The 27,713-nt window shown below is 36.1% G+C and overlaps 2 protein-coding genes across 2 annotated transcripts; both read right to left on the reverse strand.

The window, feature by feature from the left end:
• Positions 1 to 673: 673 nt before the first annotated feature.
• On the reverse strand, positions 674 to 6,150 carry LOC145639134 (uncharacterized). The gene is made up of 4 exons (XM_081690300.1): positions 5,787 to 6,150; positions 3,763 to 3,851; positions 2,875 to 3,052; positions 674 to 986 (listed from the first exon to the last, which is right to left on the reverse strand). Exons 1-4 carry the CDS (start codon positions 5,997 to 5,999, stop codon positions 921 to 923), a joined length of 546 nt encoding a protein of 181 aa, XP_081546426.1. The 5' UTR covers positions 6,000 to 6,150; the 3' UTR covers positions 674 to 920.
• A 501-nt stretch (positions 6,151 to 6,651) lies between these two features.
• Positions 6,652 to 12,729, reverse strand: LOC145638033 (protein PHLOEM UNLOADING MODULATOR-like). The gene is made up of 4 exons (XM_081689007.1): positions 12,324 to 12,729; positions 8,710 to 9,104; positions 7,745 to 7,938; positions 6,652 to 7,380 (listed from the first exon to the last, which is right to left on the reverse strand). Exons 1-4 carry the CDS (start codon positions 12,623 to 12,625, stop codon positions 6,985 to 6,987), a joined length of 1,287 nt encoding a protein of 428 aa, XP_081545133.1. The 5' UTR covers positions 12,626 to 12,729; the 3' UTR covers positions 6,652 to 6,984.
• Between the last annotated feature and the right edge of the window lie 14,984 nt (positions 12,730 to 27,713).

Genomic DNA, 27,713 nt, shown 5'->3' on the forward strand with positions numbered 1-27,713 from the left:
TAGAAGGATCTATGAGATGAAATAGTGGCATCGCTTTCACCTCGTATTCCTGAGGTCTAGGGATAAGGCTTATGGGACTCATTTAAGGGATTTCCCTTATCTCCCCTCACAAATGAGCCCCTTCTTACCAAAAAAAAAAAAGAAATCCTTTAGAAGGCTCTTTGTCAATAATTTGCAGATCATTGGGTCGAGTTTTTTTGAACCCATAGGCAGGGGTAGGGGCAGGGGTTCTTTAAACTTTTTGAAGGCTCTTTATTGTATTAGAAATTAAGGCTATTCGTTTCTAAAAGTTCTTCGACTATTGTTTCTTAAAAAAAAAAAAAAAAAAGTTCTTCGACTACGCACGTTTGTCAATTTTTTTTTTTTTTTGAAGAAATGTCAATATATTATTATGATGTTGTCAGTAATGCATAATTATGCATTATTTTATATTATTATTATTTTAATTATCCAACTGGAGTAGTGAAGGCGATGCACAAACAACACAAACTGTGTCTGTAAAACCGGTTGAAACAATGCAGGCTACGGTAATTTTGATTAATTATGAACTAACTAGGTAGGGTATTTGGCGCTTTCAACAATAGCTCAGGCACTTAAACACTAGAATTATATGCTTAAGCTGATAGAATTGTGAGCATTTGAGAGCTTATTAACACCTACCAAATATTCTACGTAGCCACAAGAAATTCAATCTCATTCCAAGAAATGCTGAGATATCGTGATACTCGTTGATTTTTACATAAACCAAAAATATATCTAAGCTGGTTCATGGTTACAATATATAAGACAATAATTTCATTTCTCTGAATCTCAAATGCATTTTCCTCTTTTTGAGTGCTTATCTTGCTAGATCAAAGGCAACAATTACGTGCACATACAAAGCTGCCAAAGAATCACTATATATCAGGCGAATCTCAGAATCATGATTTCACTGCCAAAGAAGTCTCAATGCGTTGGATTAGCTTATCTGCAGGCAATGCACCTTCCTGGATTTATCAACAGCATACAATGCAAAGTGTTAGATTATCAGAGAAACTATGACAAAAACTGGAGCTAAGGTTCACAGTATAGGCCTAACGACATAGTGATTGTATGTTGTAAACAGAACATCAACATCTAATTTAAACTATTTTAAATTAAAAAAAAAAAAATTATAGCAAAATTTGAAACAGGGTGCATAGCAGTCAGTTACCAAAATACTAAAAATAATTTTTCTTAAATTTAAATATTTTCAAAATAGCAACAACTCAATAACACAATGGTAGACTAGCATCCAAGCTGCATATGAAATGGAAAAATAAATTTCTCCCCCAATCATAATTTAAGGACCATATATAATTTTTGGGTTTCCTGTATTATTTGTTTTATAAAAATGGTGCAGCAACTAACATGCCCTTTAAGCCTTGCAAGAGTTGTAACTATTTTTTGTCAATTAGCTTTTGGTTAAAATTGGTGGAGAAAAATAAAGAGAATGATAACCGAGATTTTATGTGGCAAACCTCTCCCTTGCCAAAAGAGAAAAAAACTCACAAACTATCTTTGAGCAACTTCCTAATTATCTCTCAATTCACCAGCATTTACTAATACCTCCCTTAACTGCATTCTCAAAGTGTTTCTAACTAACAATGGACTGTATCTCTCAACTGAGCACCCAAAATAATGATTCCCAAGCCTTCTTCATATAGAGGATGGAAACCTAGACTCTACTTAGGAAAGTATTTTAGCATTTAACAAGATCTAGAATGCTAACATCAAGAAACATAAAATTCTATCCTAAACTAATATGGAGTAAGTAATTACAATTAATTGATAAGCAATATCTTATTATCCTTATACAACGAAGCTAATGAAACTATCTTGTTTCTGATTGATCTTAACTTTTCCAATTTTAGTCTGTTTCTGAAAGATTTTAGCACTTTCAATTTATTTCAATTTTTAGCAAACTCTTTTTACTACATTATCCTTTTACCCCGAAATACTTTTATCTTTCCACTTACTCTCTCTTACTCTATCCACCTTTTGTCTTACACTCCACATACGGAGTATTTACACTCACTTAGTTGAACACTTGAACCACCTTTTTCAGTTTCTCTTACACCCCACCCTCCCATTTTCCTAATTTGTGTATATAGTAAGTAATGAGATTAAACTGAAACAGAAGTAGTAAACTAGCAAACCATAACTTCCTTGCACCACACAAAGATATAGGCTGCAGCCTCCATTGTAGTCTCTATCGCAGTGTTACCCACAATGCTTTTGCATTGTGGGTAATGAGATTAAACTGAAACAGAAGTAGTAAACCAGCAAACCACAACTTCCTTGCACCACACAAAGATATAGGCTGCAGCCTCCATTGTGGTCTCTATCGCAGTGTTACCCACAATGCTTTTGCATTGTTTCTTGCTTCACTTACTTTGTTCCTTCACAACTGAATCAGAAACCCACCTCACGTCTTGGGAAGTTGGGACCCATTGATGTGTTCACTTTCAACCTAACAGTTCCTTCATTTTACATTTGGGTGCTCCCTAATCCGATGGCTACAAACCTTCAAAGCTCTTTATTGTGAAACAGAGAAGTAATATATCTGGAAGTTCCACATTAGTCACAGCTTACATGAATCATACCAGTCTGCCCCAAAGATCAGCAAGGTCTAAAAAACTGCTAAACATACTCTGCTACCCTCCCCTATTCTCAAGTCCCTATAAGATCTCAAATTCAGGTTTCAGACCTGGAATTCAGAGGCAGCACCAATTGTGCTGACCTCTTGACAACCAAGTGGCAAGGTTGATGTGCAAGAAATATCATCTCAGTGATTTTTAACAACAATTAAAAAGTGAACCTCACAATCAAAAGCAATAAGCATAATTAACTTACAAAGCGATCACAAGGTTTCCCATCCTTGAATAGAATAAATGTAGGCAAAGCCTCAATCTTGTACTTGTCAGCAATTTCTGGATATTTCTCCGTATCAATTTTAACCACCTGGATTTTGTCTTTCAAAGTGGCATTCACTTGTTCAAGAATAGGAACCATAAACTGACAAGGACCACACCTGCATCAGGACCATCACATTAACTTCTAATGAAAACTTTTCTACTTAGGAAAAGTAAAATGTTCCTGCACACAATGAAGTCCCAAAACAGATAAATTTTTAAAGTAAATTATACCCAAGATTTCATTTGGTTGGAGAAACACGTCAACTACAAGTACATACTTACAACAGCAGGATTTAGGAGTTGAAAGGACTATTAGAAGTGCTGTAATTTTACTGTGATTATCTTTTAAAACTGTTATCCTTTTAGTGCAAGAAATTTGAGGGGTGATTTCTCAAATTGGAAGTCCAATAATAAAAACCAGATAAATCTGAAGTCTCAGTGAAGAATTTTAGTTCTACTCAGTTAACAAGATACTGTTTATGAAAAATGCTTTAGTTGAAAACTTTGGTAGTAAAAGCATTCAGGCAAATACACCTTCATAAAAGTCCAAGCAGGCATTTTAAAACTTTTGTGTGGATCCAAGACTTATCAATTTGGAGCTATCACTTGTGTCAAAAAACATATCCTTTTATTGCTTTTGGAAGGGTATAAGACAATACATGAAGCAACAAGCAAGGCCAGCTATTGTCTTCATCCCTTACCAGAACATTTCTTCTTACTCAAAATGAGCAAAAGTAAGTTAGGCATAATAATAAAACTTTTAAAAAAAATATAGAAATCAATCACAATGATGAGTCAAATAAATTAACTTAAGTGAAGTAACTACCATGTAGCGTAGAAGTCAACTAAAACTGGTTTGTCAGAGTTGCTGAGCAACTCATCAATGGTAGTAAATGTCTGCTGCTTTGCTTGTACCTACAGATTTGAAGACCAGATTTCCTTAATAAATATAAATGCGTATGCATATTAAAAAAAATCAAAAGTGTTGCAATTAGTTTAAAAAAATAAGAAACAAGCCTATTAGAGGACACATAATAAAGTGCTTTACTATGCACTCCTCTCCTCTCCTAACTGCACAGCCAGGTTCCATGAATGATAAGGAGAGTGTTCATGATTCCAAAAAGTCATCAGCACTTACAAATAAAAATATTGAAGTGAATCTTAAAAGGAGGCGGTGAACAGGTCAACAGTACCAGCCACAATATAGAAAGTGAAAAACTTTCCATTCAGCAATGAACATTAGAGCCCATATTTCATATCTTTAATGGAATTTAAAGCATGAATCTCACCCGAGCTGAAAATCATCTTTTATAATCCATAATAAATTCCCACATACAAAGTCCAGGACCATCACATTTGGCAGTTTAGATTTTATGGGCAGCTTTGACTAAAGACAGTCTTGTTGAAGTAAACACCAGCTAGGGAGGGATGGTGGACTCGAAAAGTAAGGCTTAGCAGGTGAATTTCCAAAGAAGTTCTACTAAACATGACCTACCAGAGCAAAAAAGGTATTTGACTCAGTTCCATTACAAAAGCAATAACCTAACATGAACACAAATAAAAGGCGACATATAAAAAAATCAAACTTTAATAACCATAAGTTGCACGTTTGCAACTTCATACAAAAACAACAAAGATAGATCACTCTCTCTAACTTGTCGATTTATGTGAGTTTCTAATGGACTAAGTCTACGAAAAAAGTTTCAACATTATGAAAACTAGTTAAGCAACAGAAACCATCCCTCTACTTGTATATGGTGTTCAGTGGTTCACATCGGATCCTTCCAAACTTTCATTTTAACCTACTTCAAATAGATCATGGGGTTCAAAATTCAAAAACCTCTAAACCCAAGACACATGCTGACTATAAATCAGCCTCAACCATTATAACACCTTCTCTAAAGCATTTCACAAAGAGCCTAACAGAACTGGAAACTAGATTGCAGATGATAATTTTACTGTTGCATGAGAAAACTGATATCAAACTGCTAAATTTCAAATAATTGTGGCTTTGACTCACACCACCCTTGACAAACAAGTAAATTATACATCACTGCCAAGAGTGTCAACAAAAGGTGCACAACTGCACATCATCTCCACCATATTTACAAAACATGATGAATGAAGCATAAAAGCCTGATACTTTCGACACCATTCGAAGTCATAGACATGCGGGAATGTTCCAGGCCATTAGGAGCCTAGGAACAACAAACAATCAACACTATGGATTCAATAATTAAACATTCCGTGACCTCAGTCAGCTGCTAAATATCAGAAATCCTAAATCTTTTCTTTCCATAATAACAAATTAACACACAGAAGTCTTAGATAATCTGTTGAAACCCATTGTAGCCCACTTGTGACTTGTGAGTGTCCTACATTGAGAAAGAAGAGAGATGGTTCTACTTTATAAGGTTGAGGAGTTACTCCTACTCTTGCCAATTGGTTTTAGTATGGAAGTTCGGCTTGCCCAGGCCCATTTCATATTGTCTCGAAATTTAACATATTCGGCGTTAGAAACACTTTTCTTTCAAATAACAAACAACTTCCAACTCAATATTATTTCTCCCAAAAATAACAAGAGGTATGGATATATTGCCACCGTCCGAATATAGTTGTCACTAGTTCAAATTATAATATCAAAGCGACTATTAATTCTATAAGGAGTAGTACAATACTAGTATTAATAAAAATTGGATATTCATTAACTCCCAGAAAAAATATTGTCGAATATCAAACCCTAAAATCCAAAATAGCATATCAATTCAAAATTAAACAGAAATTGCAATCAATCAGACCCAAAAAAACACAAATTGCAAACACCAGCAATAAAAATATTGCAATTATTACCATAGGAAGAACTCTGGAAGGTTGATGAGAGAGAGAGCGAGAATTTCCAATACGAAGCTGACGACGAAGCTGCCATGGAAATTGTTGTTGCAGAGAAGACAAAGAAGAAGAACACTTATTAGCAGTTCTTGTTGTAATTGAAGAGCAAATGAAATTGCAGGAATGGTCGGAGGTTAGGGATGAAATGGTGGTGGAAGGTAAGGAAATCGCCATTGCAGGAGCAATCGAGGTTTTTCTAGAGAGAGAAAGAAGAGAGAGAGAGAGAGTTGGGGAAACTCAGACGTTGAAGATGACGATGTATAAAAATGGGTAGTTGCTGTTGCTTGGAGGGAGTCTGCGAGGATGATTTTCTTACCTTTGTGAGTGACTGAATGAATGTGGCTCTGTTTATGTACAAGTGGACCAGACCTTTTTTTTTAAAAAAATAAAAATTACTTCTTACTCCGTAGAAGAGAAACACAAATTTTCATACGTAGTCGGGGTTTACTCGTACTAATGTACTATGTAAAAAGGTTTTGATTTTTTTTTTTTTGAAGAAATTCAATATGTTCTCTTAAATATACAAATAGTGCAATGTTTTGATCTTATCATCTTAAGGACGTATACATTTTCATATATACATTTTCATAAAAAAAAAAAAAAAACACAAAATCAAATAAATTAAACTATTTATATAATCTTATCTGGAAAAAATAAATAAATAAATAAAATTCTAAAATTTCTGTTGAAAAAAAAATACAAAAAAATTGTTTGAATCAATTTAGAGTTATTTATAAATTAATCTACATTTTCTAGACTTAATAAGAGAAAATAAATTGATCATAACAAGGACTAGTGTAAATGTGTAAGGAGTACACGCCATATCTTCTATCAACCCATTCATCAGTTACCAATTCTGAGAAAATGTCTCAGCTTCAACAATTTTAGAAAATTTTTCATCTTATAGGTATACAAACATTACAAGCTTTTACAATTGGATCTGATGAATGTAGCCACAAGCCCACAAGGATGAAAAGGGATATCATAACACCTAATCACCTATATAAGAAACAAGATTGTGAGTCGATCTCTATGAATACAACTACGTCTAAAATTGCATCCATCTCTTACACATAACAGCTTGCTACAAATGTAGAAGAAAAAAAGAGTGGTAAAAAATGTTACAAAGTTGATCACAGCTGCTGGTTGCAGCAACAGATTACCCATCACTAGCCCATATTAACGTGAAAATGATGATTGCAAAGGTGGAGATAGTAGTCACCAAAGGGAATAACCACATAATCTTACTGCTTACTCCCTGTCTTTCCTGAGTTCCTAACTCAACTTCATTCAGAAGTTTCTGCACCTCTTGTATGTCGGAATCTTTAGCAGCCTGGATTAGCTTACCTTGTATCTTTTCTAGCTTAATAAGTCTTTTCATTCTAGAGACATTCTGAGATGACCATATAAAACCTGTCATTTTCCACAAGAGGATACCAACGTAGATAGCTACAACACAATCAACGCTGTAGTGATGACGCTCCCTGACTTCTCTCTGAGCACTGTGCAGGACTAAAAGCCACACAAGGGCTGAACTAAAACCTCCATAAGCTTCCTGCATTAATTTCAATCATTCAAGAACGTTCATATCCAGGCCTCCAGCAGTTATATTGTGTATATTAAACATGGTAAAGGTCAGAACAGGGATTGAGAAACAAAAGGAGACTAGAGCTATTCAGTAATTCTGAAGGTTGAACTTTAAAACTATTTTTATAAGCATCTATGTGATGTATCAAAGAAAATTTGGTTACCCATGCTAAATGTCATGGTGCAAATAGCCCTCTCATTCTGTTGTTTTTCAGGTCTGTTAAATTAATTCACTTCCCAGGAAAAGAGTACCATAGAACTGTATATTCTATGGAGAAAAAAAAATAACATAAAACTGTAAATTATAAGGGTACAGAAAGTGACCATCATACCGTCCAAGCCATGGCTGTCAGTACCGCAATTAGCATGTGGCCACTGTAGACTAGGTCATTGCAACCGCCTCCAGCCTTCTTCAGCAGAGGAAACCATGAAGAGCCCTCAGCAGGAGTTGGGCGCAGAAAATCGATAAGAAAGTTCATTGAACCCCAGTCAGGACGGTAGTCCCCAAGTAATTTACCAGGATCAGCTACAAGACATTAAATTGGATTTAGACTGTCAGCAGCAACTTGGCGCAAAAGATAATGACAAGGTACATGCCAGCTGTAAATCAAAACGTTGAGAGAATTTTATTACACAAGCCATGTCTTCTAACTTCTTTTCTGATCTACATCACAATTAAACAATCACATACCAAGACTTGCACCAACATGGCAAGACCCAGTGTCTCTTGAAACTTTGAAAGCCAGTCATTATAACCTGATAATGGTCATCCTTCATTTCATGGGAGAGTGCACATATGATGTTCCAATACCCTCTCCGCCTCATTTGTTTTGGCCGAGTATATACTTAATAAGTTTTTTTTTTTTTTTTGGTGTTTAGAGAGCCACAAGGGCAGGGGTGAGAATCATATACTTGATTAGTGTGATGGGTATAAATGGATGTCATAGGTACTAGATCAAGTTGAATAAATCTTGGCAAATTTATATAGATCAGCATATATTGCAACATTTACAGTAAACAGCCAAGACAAAATGAATCAAAAACTTTATCATTTGCAGTAGCTTTTGATCCTGCATAATTATAAGGGTTGACAGTTAATAATGCATGAGATACATAGGATTGCACGTAAAATTCTGGGTCACAAAATTTATCCAACTAAATCACTTGGAAAAAAAGGATGTAGTTAAAGCCATGTAGAAAAATGTTCCTTGATAAAAGAGGATGAACAACATGAATTTTGACCAAGTAATTGCAAAATAGAAGAGCTGAGGAATAAATACGACAAAAGTAGACTCACCATAAGCATAATCCTTATTTAATAACTGACGAATAGCATTAGCATCCGATGCATAAGGGACATAATACTTCTGTGCCCAACGATGAGGATGCCCTGGAACTTGAAAGCGAGCTGCAGCACACCAAGGTCGAGCTGATGGAAGAATTGTTGATGCAAAACTAAAGGTCCGCAAAAGACGGCCAACTGCCATTGTGAACACATACCTTGCTCCGAGCCCAAAGCCAGGGGCTTTTACAGAGTCAAACAGCACAGAGAAAGCAAGCATAATAAACAGCATCAAGAAGTGATGCAGCCCAACTATGTGAGCTCTCAGAATGTCAACCACAGTCTGGGGAAGCTTTTCATTCAGAGCCAGGAGTAGCCACTGGCCTGTGTCTGGAAGAGGAGGTGTATTTCTGTCATAAGTCAAACAAAAATAGTTTAATGAATTGTAGAATGTAGATACACAGGCATGGAGATGTGCATGCTAAGTTAACCCAGAAAGAGGAATGTATGAATCCACACAAAAGGAGCCATGCCATCCAATCAAAATCTACAAATAATTTCAGGTTGAATATTTTACCAGAATTGAAAAAAAAAGGTGCATTTTCTATATCCAAAAACATGGGGAATGCTTGGTGAAGAGTTGATTGGGCTTTCCTTCACGAATCATCCCCATCTGGCATCATAGGAGGTACTATATTTTTTTTTTTTTATTGGTCATTTAGATACCTAATTTTCAACCCTAACATCACTGAATGTATAAGTTAACATGGGTTATAGTTTTACTCTATTTTTGTACTCTCTTTAGTGCAGTCATATACTTCGTATTATGTAGGACAATCTATTTTTTATTGCCTATAATTTTATCCATCTACAGTTGAGTTTTCCTAGCATTAATCAATTAACTAATACAATAATGTACTTTTGTCCATACGTTTCACTTTATATACAAAAAGCAAACTGTTGACAAATTAACCAAACGCCCTGTAATTTGTCATACACAATCATTCTTTTCGAAATTTTAGCCTTTCTATACATGCTAATAATGCCAAGTCTTAATTTCAAATACCCCCTTCTCTGTTCTCTCTCAAGAAAACCTATTTTCATAGATGTAAATTTCTGAGCCTCAGGATTACTGACTAAGACACCAACTCACCAACATGTACCACTAGCTTACAATCCCCGCCACCACTCCCCCCCCCCCTCCCATGCGCGCACACACACACACAAAAGGAAAAGAAAACAGCTTTATAATTTATAATATAAGTAGCAAAATTCTATCATTAACAAGCCACGTGACAGCTGAAAAAAAATTTTGATTTTCAAAATTCAAAGAGTGCAACTGCGATTAGAAATGGAGTAATGGTTTTGTTATCATAGTGATTTATCAGAAACAGGCTATCTTCAGGATTGGCACTCAATCCAAATACTGATCAAGAAATCACAAGTACTCTAATAAACTGCAGAAGCATGTCATGGAAACAAATGACAACTGAGAATAACCCTTGTGCAGACCAGCATGGTAAGGAAATGCAAGTAAACATCCCTTCCCCCTTCATTGGACAGCACATCTTTAAGAGACATTGAGGAAATATGGAAATTCTTCTCGTAATAAATTTCAAAATTAAGAGGTGCCATAAGTTACAGAAAATCATTGATAATCAACACAACTAATCCAAGCCAATTCAAATTCTCCTCTTATCCTAGTCCTAGCTCATATTCTGGTAAAACTAGTTTCCATTGGATAACTACATCACTTATTTCCAAACTGGCAACACAACCATCCTTTCCATAGGTAAATTCATTATTTAGAGGCGTTACTCCTACATTGCTTTCACTTCCAAAATTACCCAAAAACAATAACTCTGTAATTTTATTGCAAAATGTGGATTAAATTGAGAGGAGAAAGGGAGTGTGCACTGCATACTACTTAACTTCGTCTACTATAGAAGTAGAGCAATCTTTTCTTAATTTTTTTTTTTCTAATCTGATTTGAGCCATCAAAAATGTCTCTTAACTACCAATCATGAAGGACTTGTGTAAGCTGACAAGTAAGCACTTACAGACTTAGAGCTTGATATCAAAGTAAAAAGGAGTCAATAGTGTTAGCCTTTAAACCCTTTGATAGTTTTATCTTTATTCACAAACAATATATTTACTTGTTCCATGTCAAATCCAATACATTTGATATCCCCATTTTTCCAGCTGTTGTGCAACATTTTCATAACTTTAAAATTTAAGAGAGAGAGAGAGACAGAGAGCAGATATTCTATCAATGTAGAGGTTAATAATGAGAGTTGCACTGTACATTTACTCAAAATGCTAAAGATTGACTCTAACTCAAAACCTCAAACCTCAATGTAGAGACAGAGAGCAGATATTCTATCAAAAATGGCAAGTAAATAAATGCTTATTTTACTTATAATAAAATCTGTTAAAATAATTTTGGGAATGTTTTAGTGATATACACAAAACTTTATAAGAGTGCATTAAAACAGTTTATAATATATTATACTCCAGCATAAAACACTAACAGAATTTCATACTTTGTATTAGTTTTCATAATTAGAGGATGAAAGAAATTGAGATTTTTGGGTCAATGATATCTTGTCTCATCAGAATACCTGTATTAATGTTATTTTTCTCATTTGCACACTCATCCAGCTACCACCGATGACACTCACATAAGGTGACAAGCACACATAGACACAATGTCAAATCCAAAGGTCAATCAACAGAACAGCAGTTGCATAGCTACCATTCTACCAATCACCCAAACTTCTTATTCATATTCTACAGTTTCTTTTCTCCAATATAAAGTAAAATCTTGCCAATATAGGCGACTACCAGCCATGAAAAGCAACAACAAAAAAATAAAAAAATCGTTGTAGTAAAAATAGAGAAATGAGTGGAGAAAGCATGACATAATGCTTCAATTAAACTGCTTTCCTCCCTATCAACATTCACAAAAGGACCAAGTTACAAGAGTTGAGTTGAACAAATCCTTAATTCCATATCATGCTCAAGATTGAAAGAAAATTCTGACTATGATCATATACATTTCACAGTTGTAGTGAATTCTGCTCCATCATAAATTGCTTGTAGACAATAATCTGAATTAATGCCAAAAATCACCAACTCGCCGTAATCATGTCCACATTCAGCATTCCTCAATTAGCTCCTCCAATCTAAAATATTTCTACTTTCCCTTCATTAAATCTCAATCATATATAAGGAAAATTTCTCATAATGATAATATCTGCAGAACTCACAGATTTAATGCCCCTATAATTAAGCCTAATTTTTCCATATCTAGCTCTATATCCAACATTTAATAACCTGTGATCTTTCCCAAATTAACAAACCTTCAATTAACTTAAGAACCCATCAAAAACACCTGAAAATATTACGCATAGCATTAATTAAATATTAATTACACCAATCAACGCATAATTTTATCAAACCTTCCCTATATACTTAGCCTACCATTCAAGTAAACCAAAATGGAAGAAAACCCAGTTCAGATCACACACAAAAACACTCACAAAATCCACAAAAAATCAAAAAACAAGCAAATCAACTCAAGAACTAAGCTCAATCTAGGAGAGAGAGAAAACAGAAGAATACCATACCGATGCCAATCAAGCCCAAGCACGGCCGTGACAGAACGAACAGAGATAGCTTCATAAAGAAGAGCACAAAGAAGAAAAATGGCGGACCCCACAAACGGAAGAACAGCGCGAAACTCGGCGGACCAATGCTTGTAAGAGAAGATTCTAGAAAGAGCTATGAGAGAGAGAATAGACCAAAGAGCTGGTTGAAGACGAGAATGCCATAAAGGGGAGATTTCTCGAAGATAATCAATGGTGATGTACGCCATTGCTGCTACTCCGAGGCCGCCGCCATTGAGCCTGATCGGCGGCGACCACCGCATGACGGCGGTGGGTGTTGCGGAGGAGAGAGAAAGTGGGAGAAATTGAATGTTTTTAGTGAAAGTCACAGCTCTCAGATGTTCAGTTTGACCATTTTTTTACTGATTTTATTAATCTGTTTTTATTTTTTAAAATAAATAATCCCTGAGATTCGATCCTATTATATAAGAATCCGATCCAAAATTTTCAGATATCAGATACAGATATCAATTTTGTACGGACTATATCCGATCCAAATATTTAAAAATTGGACAAAAACTTTTGCATGCTCCCGTTTTATAATTAGGGACCCCTTGGACCTGAAGACCGGTATTTGGAAATTTTAGGGACCGAGGACCGGACCTGAAAATTCAGGTCCGGTCCGGTTTTAGACCTGTTAGACCTGTTTCAGCAATCTTATTGTTTTTACCTTTGAAAATATATAGTTACATAAAATCCAATAAGAAGGCTTTGGCATGCTGCTTATCTATATGACTATATGCATTTTTGTAGAAAAAATCAAGCTTATTATATAGGAAAAATTGAAAAGAATAATCCCACCTTTGCCTAATCTGCTCAAAACGAGCCAACCTTTGAGTATTCTGGGAACAAGCCCACCTTTCACCTCTATTTTCTTAAAATGGGTCTTTTGACTTGCAACCTCTTAAGCAGGTTAATTTTTTTTTTTCTTAATATTTTCTCCATAATCTCTCTCCTCTAACTTTCACCACCATTACCCCTCCAATCTTCCATAACAGCCACCTCATCACCACCACTACCCCTCCATAACAGTCACTCCCACCACCTATCACAGCTTACCTCTGCTGACACCACCCTAGTTTACATCTGATCACCACCACGGCACCACCCCAACCCACCACTAACCCCTACCACAAAGCCTCCCTTAATCGAACCACCACTTTTCACCTCACCACCACTCCACTGCGCGAAACACCAGCCAACCCCCAAACACGCTGCATCAGACCAAATCTCCACCGCCCATGGCCCTACTACTGACCCCCACAGACCACGTCCCCTTTAATCGAACCCTATCCCCACCTAACTGAAATCCAACCTTCTCTCACCTAACCACCACTCCATCGAAATTCCATCCCCGAAACCCGCTGTGTCGGACCAAAACCCCACCTATTATGACCCAATTGGATTGAAAACCACTCCACATTACCCCGCGAAAGTCCCTATTAAACCCACCTTGGAGTACGAGAAGAACTCATGGAAGGGGGTGGTAGCGGCTGATTTTCGACGAGGAAGGGAGTGGTAGCTGCCATTGGGTGGGGAAGAGGGTGATAGGAGAAGGGTGTGGTTACAGTGGTCGGGGAAGAGGGAAGGAGTTCTGATTTTTTTTTTTTAAATTAAAAAAAATAGGACCAATTAGAAGGTGACACGTGGCAAGTCACCTTCTAAAATCAGTTACTAAATTATAAAACCGGTCATGGGCTTGTTTTGAGAAAATAGGGGGCAAAGGTTGGATTGTTCCCGGAATACTCAAAGGTTGGCTCGTTTTGAGCAGATCGGGTAAAGGTGGGATTATTCTTTTCAATTTTTCCTATTATATACTGGATCTTTTATCAAAATGGATAGTTTGACAAAAGTATTTACTAAAACGGCAAATTATAAAATTTAATTTCCAAACTAGCTAAATTTATTGATTTGAAAGGATAATCTTTAATTTATTTATTATTTCCATTGAACCGGTTTGGTTCACTTTCTTTCTTTTTTTTTTTTTTTTTTTTTTTTTTTTAATTTTGTTTTTTTGGTTTTATTTTTATTTCCTTAAAGAGTTTTTTAAGTTGGAAAATTTATTTAAGCACAAAACTACTAAGAACGTAAACAGACTCGCGAAACCCTAATTTCGATAAAAATAAAATTAAATTAAAAGCCCTAATTTTTCATGTTGATCATATCAATCACAAAAATTTGAAATTTCAAGTATTACTGTTCTATCAAGACTACCGCAAATTTATACGACGATAAGGGATTTTAAGGTATTGTTCATCTCAAGTAAAAAAAATAAATGTATTGTTCATCTTTTTCATGTCTATTAATTGTATACTCTTTATTAATGTCGGTTAATATAAATTTTTTTTTTTAAACTTAGGCTCCAACTTTGTGGCACGCAAGATTGAACAATTAGTGAATAAATTTTCTATAACTGTGGCAGCAATACTAACACATATCAACTTGAGGTTTAACTTTCAGATAAGTTACAAGAAAGCTTGGTTAGCAAAACAAAAGGCTATATGGAACTTGTTTGGTGATTGGGATGAATCATACAAGATTCTCCCTCAATGGATGAATGAGGTTGTAAGAGCAAATCCTGGAAGAGTAGTACTTTGGAGAAAAGAGGCTATAAGGAACGACTTCGAAGTAATTCTTTTTAAATAAAACCTAAAAAAAAACCATAAATTGAACCGAATTAGAGTCAGTAAATAAAATGCAAATATCGACGATAACTATACGTTAATACGTATTTTATCAAGGGGGTATTACCCACAGGGGAGGGAGGATATGAGCCTCGAACCCGGGTCACTTCCACGGGAATGAAGCTTAGCTCCACTGAGCTATAGGCTTCTTGCTCGTTAATACGTATTAGATACTTTGTATTATTTACTTTACCAACTGTCCAACTGAAGTCTTGACAGCAAGCAAAAATAATTATTTCTTCTCTGAATTCACCATTAATGAGCAATTTGAAAGGTACTTTGTATATTTATCTTGCAAAATCGAAATGTAATAAGTAATTGAATATAGTACAAGTCGAACAATGAAGTTCGAAAAGCAGCGATTCGAGACATAGCTATAACTCGACTTTGAGAGTTCCGATGAAGAAGACGCGGCGGCACACGGTGAATCGATGGTGCTCAAACTCGCCGGAAAAAATGGAGTATGTGTGAAGGTGACTGTAAGATGTGACTGCGCTGGAGAGTGGGGACTAGGAGAGAAGGTTTTTGAGTTTGAAAATGTTAGGGTAAGGTAATGGGTAAGTCAGTAAGTAATACGGAGTAGAAAATTCTCAAAATTTATATTAAATTTTTTTTAATTATTATTAAAATCCGGGTTTCAGGTCCAGACCTGATTTTTTCGAGTTTAGACCGGACCGGACCTGAAACCCGGAATCCACTATTTTCTTAGACCGAAGACCGGACCGGAATCAGCAGGTCCGGTCCGGACTGATCCAAGTCCAGTCCGGTCTAGGTCCAAAATACGGTCTGGACCGATTTTTGCACAGCCCTATTTACAATAATTTTATTCTACATTGAACATTATGCGAAAAGTGACCTTTTTTTTTTACAAAAGTGACCCATATTTTCACAAAAGTAACCCTTAAAGTGACCCATATTTTCACAAAAGTGACCCTTATTCACAAAAGTAACCCTTTTTTTTCACAAAAATGACCTTATTTTTCCACAAAAATTACCTTTTTTTTTCTGCAAAAGTGACCCTTTTTTCACAACAAAAAAGCTACATATGCAAAACAGAGTATCAAAATAAAAAAATAAAAAAAAACCCAAAATTAACAATAGTCATGAAAAAACATTACAATCACTCAAACATATCAAAATAATAAAGATCGACACCACATAAACTGAAACGCTAATTGACTGAAGCTGATGATGCTGTCAAAACACGGAAGAAACCTCCAACAGATAATGGTCCAAAGGTGGTTGGTGAAGGTCTTGTCAATGGGTGCGTTCATGTCTCCTCAGATTTGTTTGATGCTCCTTTCCCAGTAAAGAATGAAATAAGTGTTATATTAGTAAATAACAACTTCGCATGCAAGTGAAAGACGAGATCATCGCTGGTTGAGAGGTTGAATAGAGAGAAAATTGAAGTTCTCATAGTGAAAATTGGAGTTGAGAAAGAAAGAAGAGAGAGAAAGAGGTGAGGTTGCTAAGTAAATAAGGAAGAGAGAAAATTTTAGATGTTAATGTTTGTGTTGAAATTGTTTGGTTGCTCAGCCCGATTTACACTAAATTAGTGTAAACTGGATGTTATTGAATATTTGTGAAAATTGGATATTTATATCTCAGTTCCTAAATATGGACTCGTAAAAGACGGTGTAAAACTATCCGAAGATTCGATTCGATAATATAAGATATTCGATCCAAAATTTTCAAATATCATATATTAATTTTGTATATCCGATCCAAATATCCAAAAATTGGATATTTATACCTCTTCTTTACAAACAAATCGGATTAAAAATGGAAATTTTGGAATTTGGTATCTCGAAAATGGGGGCTGTTGAATATTGGTACCCGCTTTAAACTTCATTTTATTTTGGTACCAATCAAAGTTTAAAATTATAGCTTTTGGTACCTCCGTCCATGTTCCGTTAAGTTTTCCTTTAGTGAGGCCAACCATGCTCCTGCCACCTCCCAGCCACCCCTTCCTCCTCTTCATCCAGGACACTGCTAGCCTCCCTCTCTGTACCGCCTGTCGACGACCCCAAAAACCATACTGTCACCTCCAAAACGAACAAGCGACTCCAACCAACACCACCTTTCACCTCAAAATCCACCGGCCAACACCTCCTTTCACGCAAACAGCACCAAGGTAGCCCCACCGTGTTCGCCTCAACTACCGCCCCAACATCAACACCCAAGCAGCCACAATCGACCACCATCAAGCAGCCCACGCACCAGCAATTAACCACGGCAGCACCAGCATGCAATAACCCACAAACTACACCAAAACCACCACTACATACGTCGAAGCCGCCACAACGAACCACCGCATTCGCCTCGAACACCGCCGCCACGAGCGCCCTTGAAGCCACCACTGCCGTTGTTGTTGTTGTATGATTTGAGGAGAGAGAATGTAAACCTAAAACCTAAAAATATTGATTTGGGGGAAAGGGGGAAGGGGTGGTGTCGGGGGCAGCCAAGAGTGGGAAAGGGGAGGTTGATCGGCGGGGGAAAGGGAGGGATGAAGTCGCCGGCTCCTGGGGTACGTTTGGGCATCGGTAGCCGACAGAAGGTTAGGGAAAGGTGGCTAACAGGGAGGGGGGAAGGGTGCAGTGGCTGGGTTTTTTAAAAAAAGCTTTTTCTTTTTTTTTAAAAAAAAAAATTATTATTAATTAATTAGATAATGGGCCCTACTAACGGAAAACATAACAGAAGTTGAACGGAGGTACCAAAAGCTATAATTTTAAACTTTAATGGGTACTAAAATAAGATTAAGTTTTTAAATGGGTACCAAAATTCAATAGCCCCCATTTTCGAGGTACCAAATTTGTTATATGCTGTTTTGGATATCGAATATTCGTGAAATTCAATATTTTAAACTTTTCGGATCAAATTCAGATATCCGATATCCCAAACTTCGAATATCGGATATCCGATCCGTGCTCACCCTACTACTGTATTAAGTAGGGTGCATGTTAATCATTTTTCAATTGCATATTTGTTATCATATGAAATGTGTGCTAGTGCATTTGACAAACTTTTGCGATCGTTGTATATTATTTACTAGCACAAGTCAAGCTTAATGCCTTTAAATAAGCCCTTCTCGGGAGGTCACCCGTGCTTGGTAGTATTTTCTCACTTTTATTTCCTTTTTAGTGTTGCTCTTTTTTATATAGGTTGGTGCTTAGATTTGGATCTTGATTCGTGGTGGCATAAATTATCTTCCCTTAATAAACTTTTAGAGATGAGAAAAGATTAGGGGATTATGGACCAAAAAGGTGTAATATATTGGATTGTTTATGGAGTTTGTGCCTTCTCCGTCCTATGAGGTAAATCTTTCCTCTTTCTTGTCTTACGAATTATAGATCATGTGAATACTAGTTCTCTCTCTAATTAGTTGTGTGAATATGTTTTTTTTATTTTATTTTTTATGCTTCGCTTAGTTATGTATTATTCTTGCCTAATCTCTTTTACAAAAAATGAAAAAAATGCCTAAGGATGAGACTTAAATGATGAAGCTTATATATTTTGCTTGCTTGACTCTTGGGTGATGAGTATTAGTTCACTTAGAAGGGTGTATGCAAGAGTTGGGGTCATTTAGAGGCTTATTAATCTTGAGTGCATTAGTGTATATGAAATGAAAGCCAATAAATGCTCAATTGCACATCTAGTATAAGATATTGACTAAATTTGCCCAAAGTAGGATATGTTTGAATCGAATTGCAGTCCCTTGTACCCTTGATGTGCCTCATTTCCTCCCCGAAATGAAACTCTATTAGGAAATTGGTTCTACTTGTATCATGTGTAATAAGTGGCATAATAAGCCACATGTTTTGAATAAAGAAAGAGCCGCTCACAGTTAAAAGAGGTGAGGGCAAATTGAGAAAAAAAAAAAAGAAAGGGAGAACAAAAACTCCTCCAAAATTTCTCTTCTTTAGAGGTCAACTTGTGGATGCCTCCCACACGTTGTTTACTTTGTTGTTTCTTGTGAAATTCCCGAATTAGAGTGTAGCTAAGGGGCCTTGGGTGTGCATTTTGGGAGGTGGATGTAGCTACACTACTACAAAAAAGGGAATAGAGAACAGTTGAATTAGGCCTTATAGAACCCTTAGCTGCTAAGCGATGTGTAAAGTTTACAGATTGGGTAGAAGAGGCGTTCTGTATGTAAGGGAAAGGAGAACGGGTACAAGAGGCGTTCTATATGTAAGAGAGAACCGTTCTATTTCCTATTTCATATATATGCTTATGAAAAATGAATAATAGAGAATGGTTAACTAAGATAACTGTTCTCTTTGTCGAATTTATTATTTTTTTTAAAAAAATATTATTTATTTTGCATCATGAAGGTTGCATATGTAATGATCTACATCATAAATTAATAAATTGAATTGGAATTGTAAAAGTCGAATTCAAATACCAAATTAAAACAAACTTTATTATACTTTATATTCAATTGATTACATCTCCAGTACATTTTGTGGATAAAAATTGAAGAACATAATATATATATTCTATATTTATTTATTATATCTATACTATATATTAAAAGGTGTTCGGGCGTTCCTTTTAAAGGAACGGTGCCACGTGGCACTCTTCAAAATATGTGCGTTACGTCACAATGCCACGTCATCATGCAAAGTATATGTGCCATGTTAGCTAGCCACTTCATTTAACAAAATAAAATATGCTTTGAACAAGATTTGAACCCATAACCTCCAATACATATAAGTAATACATTCACCATCTCAACCAACTATTATTAATGTTTCAAGCTGCACATAATATTATATATTCCTTTCATTTATTAAGTAAAATAAAGGTAATATAATTTATTTATTTTTCACAAGATTAGAATATAAAAACATATGATGTAAAAAAAAAAGTGATGACATCCGAGGCAACGCCCGAACCACTATGTAGACACCCATTTGTGTCTCCCCAAAACCAAACCCAGTGATGAGTACCTTTCGCGTCGAATCATAATCGAATGAAGTGAAAGTGTAGAAAGTTTAGTGTTGCGGATAGTTTAAATTTCTTTTCTCTTCTCTCTGTTTTTTGAAAACTTATTTTAAGAAAATAGTCAATCCAGTTTGGTTGGTCCATGATATGGGTCTAATAGTAGTGTAGTTGGATGGGGCTTGACAAGAGCTTTCCAACGATATATTATAAGCCCAATTCCGATGAATATTGAGGAAGTTATGACCAATTTACTAAACTGGGCCCGTTTTGAGCTTTATATGCGGCCCAATGATCTAGGGGAGGGCCTAATATGATTTATTATATGCGGCCCAATGATCTAGGGGAGGGCCTAATATGATTTATCATTCCTAATGCAATTAGGAATGGTTTTAGTCTTCTAGATTCTTCTAGAAGGTTCTTTTCATTCCTAATTCAATTAGCATTGATAAATTGACTTTTGTTGACTTTTCAGAGTTTTAATTAAAATCAAAGAGCATTTTCAAGGAAAAGAGACGATTTTATCCTCCAGTACGGCAAATTTATCTGATTTTCGAAAACGCGTCAAAAACAGGACTAGCGCCTGACGCTAGGCATTGGCGCCTGGCACTAGGACCTGGCGCCTGGCGCTGGTGTTGGCGCCTAACGCCAATTAGCTGGTGCTGGCGCCAACTCTGTTTTAGGTGCGCCAGCTCTGTTTCACGTGCGCCAATGCTCTGTTTTGTTAATTTTATCTTTTTGGCTGATTTTCTCTATAAATAACGTATTAAAAACTCCGTTTTCATTCACCAATTCTCATCAACAACCAGCTTTTCAATTATATTCACCTACAACCAGTTTTCATTCGCAATCATTAATTCTCTAATTCTCTTTTAATCATTCATCATTCATCTCTCTCTCTTTCTCTTTTCTAAACTTTGTTTTTACATACAAAATTCCGCATTCATTAGATCTAGAAACACCTAGCCATATTCGAAGTTGCCTTCGCCCTAGACGTGAAAGGTTTAATTTCTAAGGGTTTGGTCCCAAATCTCTATTTCAATTATTTAATTTAATTGTTTGTTTATTATTTTCCTTGAAGTTGCTAACGTGTGTATTTTGTTATTAGAAAGAGGTATGAAGCATCAAAGTAAGTACTTTAATTGATTAATTGACATTATGATGTAGAAATCATGTTTATATTGTTATTATGATATTCCTAGTATCATGTTTAGGGAAAAGGTTATAATATCAAATATGCTTATTATGATTTCTATGATGCCTTTTATTGTCTTTCTTAATATTCTTGTTAGTATCGTGTTAGGGCTAAAGCTTTGATTTTTATTGCTTAGTGACATGCTAGGGTTTGTTATTAATCTTGTTAGTATCATGCCTAGGATCTTGCTATTTTTATTATGCTTTAATATTAACATGAACATGATTATGATTATAACTGTTATAATGATGATTATGAATATTATGAATATTATTATTTTGATGATGATTATTTTATTTATGATCATTATCATGATTATTGTTATAATTTTATTGTCATGATATTTATTTATTATTATTTATTGCTTGATCACGCCTTTTATGTATGTTTAAAGGGAATTGGTACTTGTAATCACGCTTAATAAGATAATTAATAATCTTGTTTAGGGTTAATGTGATTATAATTCAAGTGATCGCCAATAATTGATTTATTTGTGCATTAATATTCAACCAACATAGATAAACAAGTTTAGGGTTAATCCTATTGGTTGCATGTTAATTAAAAAGCGCACATGAATACGATCAGAATAAAGTAGAGGCCTATTATTAGGGCAGGTTCAATCTCTTTTAGGTTGGATTTGTACCTTCATCCCCGAACCCTTATTTGGTTTTAGACCTTATGGAGTTGACGATCTCTTGGATCGTTAAGGGGTGTAACCTTCACCCTGTGAACGGTTTACAAGTTCCTAAAACTTGTTTCCGACTCTTTTGCTCTATCTTCTTCCCTTTCGGACGACACCGTACTTTAGTGTATGATCACAGTGGGGTTCAAGCTAGGAGTTAACGCTTGAAATTATTCCCTACAGTTTTTGGCGACTCCACTGGGGAGGATTTCTATTTTAATTCCTGAATTTGTTTCGGCAATGATTTAGAATGAGTGGATGAGACTCGAAACGTTCTAAGTATTTTATGTGCGTAATTTTGATTAACATTATTGTCATATGCATAAAAAACATCTCATTGGAAAGACCATCCGTAATGAGTTAAAAACATAGGATTTTACACGTAGGAAATTTGAGAAATATCTTTCACAACTAGGACCGATATAACACCGCGCGAAACTGGAAAATTTTATCGAGCACAGATAGCTGCTGAGGCATGTGGGAAGTAGCGCCAGAGGCTAGAGCTTGGCGCCGGACTTTTAGCCGTAGCGCCAGATGCCAGCATTGGCGCCAGGCGCGCCTGTTAAAAACTGGCGCCAGTCTCTGATTGCTGGCGCCAATTTCCCCCAATACCAAGCCAGAAATATGCGTTCTAATTTCGACCGGTTTTTCGTATTGTTTGCTTGATCCTACTTCCTGATTGAATTTTTTCTCACTTTTCTGAAACCTATATGTGTTCTACATATGGACATAACCCTCTGGGAATTCATGCTCCATCTACTCGATTGAACGCTCTGTGCAACAAAGGGTACATCCGAGATTGTTGAATTCACCAAACCATGGAAGCGAGTTTTTTCTAAAACTCGCGGTGTCCCATCCACTCGCGCCAACCCTTCACGGTTAGGCTTCCGCGCGGTGCATCCGGACAATTAACCATGGACCCTCTATTGACTAAACCATATCCCGAACTTTAGAGAACTAGAGCCATGGTTAGGTTGCAAACTCATTGCATCATATTGTGGCTACTTGACTAATTGTGTATTATTTGTTGTGCATACTCTATGTGATTTTTCCTAACCGTTTGTTTGACTTGTGTTAAGACTGAATAATCTGATTAATGACAAAAGGAATTTGTTTAATTAATTAATTAATTAATTAATTTGAGCTAATAAATAAACATAAAATTGAGTCATAGTTCCTTTAAGTCAACCCGGATTTTATTCCCGTATACTGCACAAGCGTCAACTTGTTTTGGCCATAGCCGGAGTTCTGGGAAGAACTACGAGTAGTACAACCTGTGGATCTGTAGCCCCGAGTTTTATCTTTAATTTGGCGTTTGTTTCATCCAAATCAGAGTCACAGATAAAAAGTTGTGACTAAAATACCACATTCTGTCCAGTTTAATGCATATACGTGAAGTCTTAACTTAGTCTTTGCTTGAGTCTAGTCACATAATCTAGCCACATGGTCATGACAAGAGTCTTAACATGTCACCTACACTCACTAGTCTTAGCACACACTTTGAGTACATGTAACCATGACCATGTCTTAGGTTCATGCATGAGTCGGTCTTTTCCGTCATTTGAGTTGGGGGGTATATCCTACTCTTAATTCTTCATATCCCTCCATCTCCATCATTTTTCTTCACATTCTTCAATCTTTCTTAACTTCTTCCATCCATTGCATGTTGAATAAAGTTTGAGTCAAATAATTAACAATGAGTATCCCCAAATTCCTTTTCCACAGTACTTGGACGAGGAAAGAAGGGCGATTAATCAAGGACAACCTCTTTATTCAAGTCTCACTTATTGATAAACCGATTCGTCAAAAGAGGAAGGCTAAGAAGATAATGGCAACGCAAGAATAAGTTAATGAGCTTAGGAACCAATTGGTTACCGTGACTGAGACACTGAAGCTACTCACACTCAAGATCGATGATCCCGTGAAGCAACAACAAATGAACCTCATGCAAGAAAGCTTGAGCAAGCTATCTAGTGACTACAAATTTCAGGGCATGAGTTCACAAGGGGTCTCGCTGGACAAGGAACTTCTTCTACATAAGTTCAACGCCACTGACATCCCTAATTTCAAGGCAACAGATAACCCTTACTTCCATTTAAGAGCTTTCGAAACCATAATGAGTATTAAGGGTATCAATAAGAAGGTTTTCCCCTCTCTGTTCTCACTATCTCTTGAAACCGTTTGCCAACAGTGGTACTTATCCCTTGACAAAGAGAAAACCTCTACCTGGGAATCGATAGTAAACGCTTTCATTGATAGGTACAAGTGCAATATTCAAGTTGAAACCGATCATAGACAACTTGAGATGCTAAGAAAAAAAAAGAGAATGAAGGCTTTACTTCTTTCTTTAATAAGTGGAGGGAGACTTCCGCCAAGATGAATGAGGTCCCCACTGAAAAAGAATCCGTGAAGATGTTTATCAAGAATCTCCAAGAGAAGTATTCGAAGCATTTAAAATATCAACACAATCTGAATACTTTCAAGGCCGTTTATGACATCGGAATTGAAATCGAAGATGACCTTGTGTAGGGAATAATTTCAAGCCTTTAAAATCCCACTAGCTTGAACCCCACTGTGATCATACACTAAAGTACGGTGGCGTCCAAAAGGGAAGAAGATAGAGCAAAAGAGTCGCCAACAAGTTTTTAAGGAACTTGTAAACCGTTCACGAGGTGAAGGTTACACCCCTTAACGATCCAAGAGATCGTCAACTCCATAAGGTCATGAACCAAATAAGGGTTCGGGGATTACAAGTACAAATTCCCTTTAAACATGCATAAAAGGTGATCAAGCAATAAATAATAAATAATCAATCATTAGAATAAACATGAATTATAATAATTATAATAATCATCATGAAAATAATAATAATAATAATATTAATAATAATAATCATAATCATCATCATAAATCATAATCATAATCATAATCAAAATCATGCTCATATTAATATTAAAGCACAATGAACATAGCAAGATCCTAGGCATGATACTAACAAGATTAATAACAAACCCTAGCATGTCACTAAGCAATAAAAATCAAGTCTTTAGCCCTAACATGATACTAACATGAATTAATATTAGGAAGAAAACAAAAGACATCATAGCAATCATATTTGATATTAAAATTACCCTAGACATGATACTAGGAACATCATAATAACAATATAAACATGATTTCTACATCATAATATCAATAAATCAATTAAATCACTTACTTTGATGCCTCGTATCTCTTTCTAATAACAAAATACACGCGTTAGTAACTTCAAGGAAAATAATAATCAAAGCAATTAATTAAATAATTGAAAGAGAGATTTGGGACCAAACCCTCAGAAATTAAACCTTTCACGTCTAGGGCGAAGGCAACTTCGAATATGGCTAGGTATTTCTAGATCTTGTGAATGCGGAATTTTGTATGAAAAAGTAAGAAAGAATTGAATGAATTAAAGAATGCTAAAGAATTAATGATTAAGGAGAATTGGTGAATGATAGATGTAGATGATCAATGATTGTAGGTGAATCAAAACGGAGTTTTTGATACGATATTTATAGAGAAAATCAGCCAAAAAAGATAATTTAACAAAACAGAGTTTGACGCTCAGGAAACAAGGTTGGCGCCAACCCTGGCTAGCTGGCGCCAGGCACCAGTGGCTAGCGCCAGGCGCCAATGGCTAGCGCCTGGCGCCAAGCCTGGTTCCAGGCGCCAAGGCCTGGGGTTGGATGTCAGTCTTGATTCTAACGCGTTTTCGAAAATCCGATAAGTTTACCGTACTGGAAGATAAAATAATATAATTTCTTTGAAAATGCTATTTGATTTTGATTAAAACTCTGAAAAGTCAACAAGTCAAGTTATCAATGCTAATTGAATTAGGAATGAAAAGAACCTTCTAGAAGATTCTAGAAGACCAAAACCATTCCTAATTGCATTAGGAATGATAAATCATATTAGGCCCTCCCCTAGATCATTGGGCCGTACATAAAGCTCAAACCGGGCCCAGTTTAGTAAATTGGCCATAACTTCCTCAATATTCATCGGAATTGGGCTTATAATATATCGTTGGAAAGGTCTTTGCAAGCCTCATCCAACTACACTACTATTGGACCCATATCATGGACCAACCAAACTGGATTGGCTGTTTTCTTAAAATAAAGTTTTCAAAAACAGAGAGAAGAGAAAAGAAATAAAAACTTTCCGCAACACTAGACCTTTCACACTTTCGTTTCATTCGATTATGATTCGACGTGAAAGATACTCATCACTGGGTTTGGTTTTGGGGAGACACAAATGGGTGTCTACACCTCGCAAAGAAAAAAGCTACTAACAATAGTAACCACGGTGGTTGGAAAGGAAAGAAGAACGACAATCCTTCTTCTTCCGAAAACGCCCACTCTAGTAACAATGTTAGTACCTTTGACCTCAGTGAAGTTTTAGCCATGGATAACCAAGGATCTAAGAAGCAACTAAGGAAAGACTTCACCCCCATTGGGATGAGCTACGATACTGCCTTCGATCGACTCCATGCCAAAGGACTCATTACTCTCATTGGACCTATTCAAGATCCCGCACCTGAAAAGAGATTGCCTAGTTGGAATCTAGACGAACACTGCAAGTACCATCAAGGTAGGGGTCATACTACTGAGAGCTGTTGGAAGCTAAAGGAGGCTATCCAACATTTGATTGATAATAACAAGCTTCCCATGCCTCCAGTTAACAAGAAGAGCGAGTGATGATAAAGGAAACAACACAAGACAAGAGCCGAGCTTCAACGACAAGATTTCGCGACCTCTTTTTTCTATTTCTTTTTTTTTATTTACCCTTTTCCCTAATAAGTCTAGCATAGACACCTTTTTATTCTCCTTAGATTTATTTTGTAGGATCATTATATATTTTCTTTTTTAATAAAATGAGCATTTATTTCCTTATATATGGTCATTTCATTATATTGCATTAAAAAAAAAAACAAAAAAAAAACATGTCGAATTAAGCACAAGGTATACCAATGATTTGAGGCACCCCTTGTAGCCACATCATATCTCCTTTCACCCTTCAATTATACATCCTTTCTTCATAAACCACTTTGAGCCTCGTCTAACGATAGACCCTTCTTTTTTCAACCTACATCTACCTAACCTTGGGATGGGATGGTGTGCAACTTATGCAATTCTAAAAAAGAGTTTGAGTAATTAAAAAAATTAAAATAGCAAAAATAAGCAAAGCAAAAGAAATATATAATAAAAGTGTACAAAAGGGCAAGTGTTCCAATGTCTTTGATATGAAAATATCTTTGATAAGAACACGTCTCAGATTGCGTCTCTTATCGAGTGCTCGGTACCGTGCCTGAGAAACATGAATGCCAAGTGAGTGATAGACCGCATGATCGGGATTGCCCACACTTGCAAAAATAAAATAAATGCTAAAGCAAAAAGAGCTAAAAAAGAGTAGGAACTCAAGCATAAAAATATAAAGATTCAAAAGCAAGGTTGCACACCTTGGGGGCTTATCTAGGGTCTTGAGCCTTTTTATCCCCTTCTTCTATAACCTTTAGCCTAACCACGTTAAAACCCTTAAAAAGACCTTTTTGAGGTATACACATACTTGTGCGAGGTTCGGCTAGAGCTACGTTCGGCCTGATTCCTAACGGATACGTAGGCAACCTCACATCGAGGTGCGGCCGTAATAAACATGCATTCATATTCACATTCACAAACTCACATCATGATCATATCAAGGGATCTCCTGTGCTCATTCCTATTCACTTAGAGCTAGACTTGGGGGCTTGATCCCTACATCATTAGCTTACCAAGCCTAAGAGTCACCACCATTTGACTCTTTTCAATATATTTTCC

Source organism: Chenopodium album, chromosome 7 (genome assembly GCF_948465745.1).
Source record: "Chenopodium album chromosome 7, dcCheAlbu1.1, whole genome shotgun sequence".
Lineage (NCBI taxonomy): Eukaryota > Viridiplantae > Streptophyta > Magnoliopsida > Caryophyllales > Amaranthaceae > Chenopodium > Chenopodium album.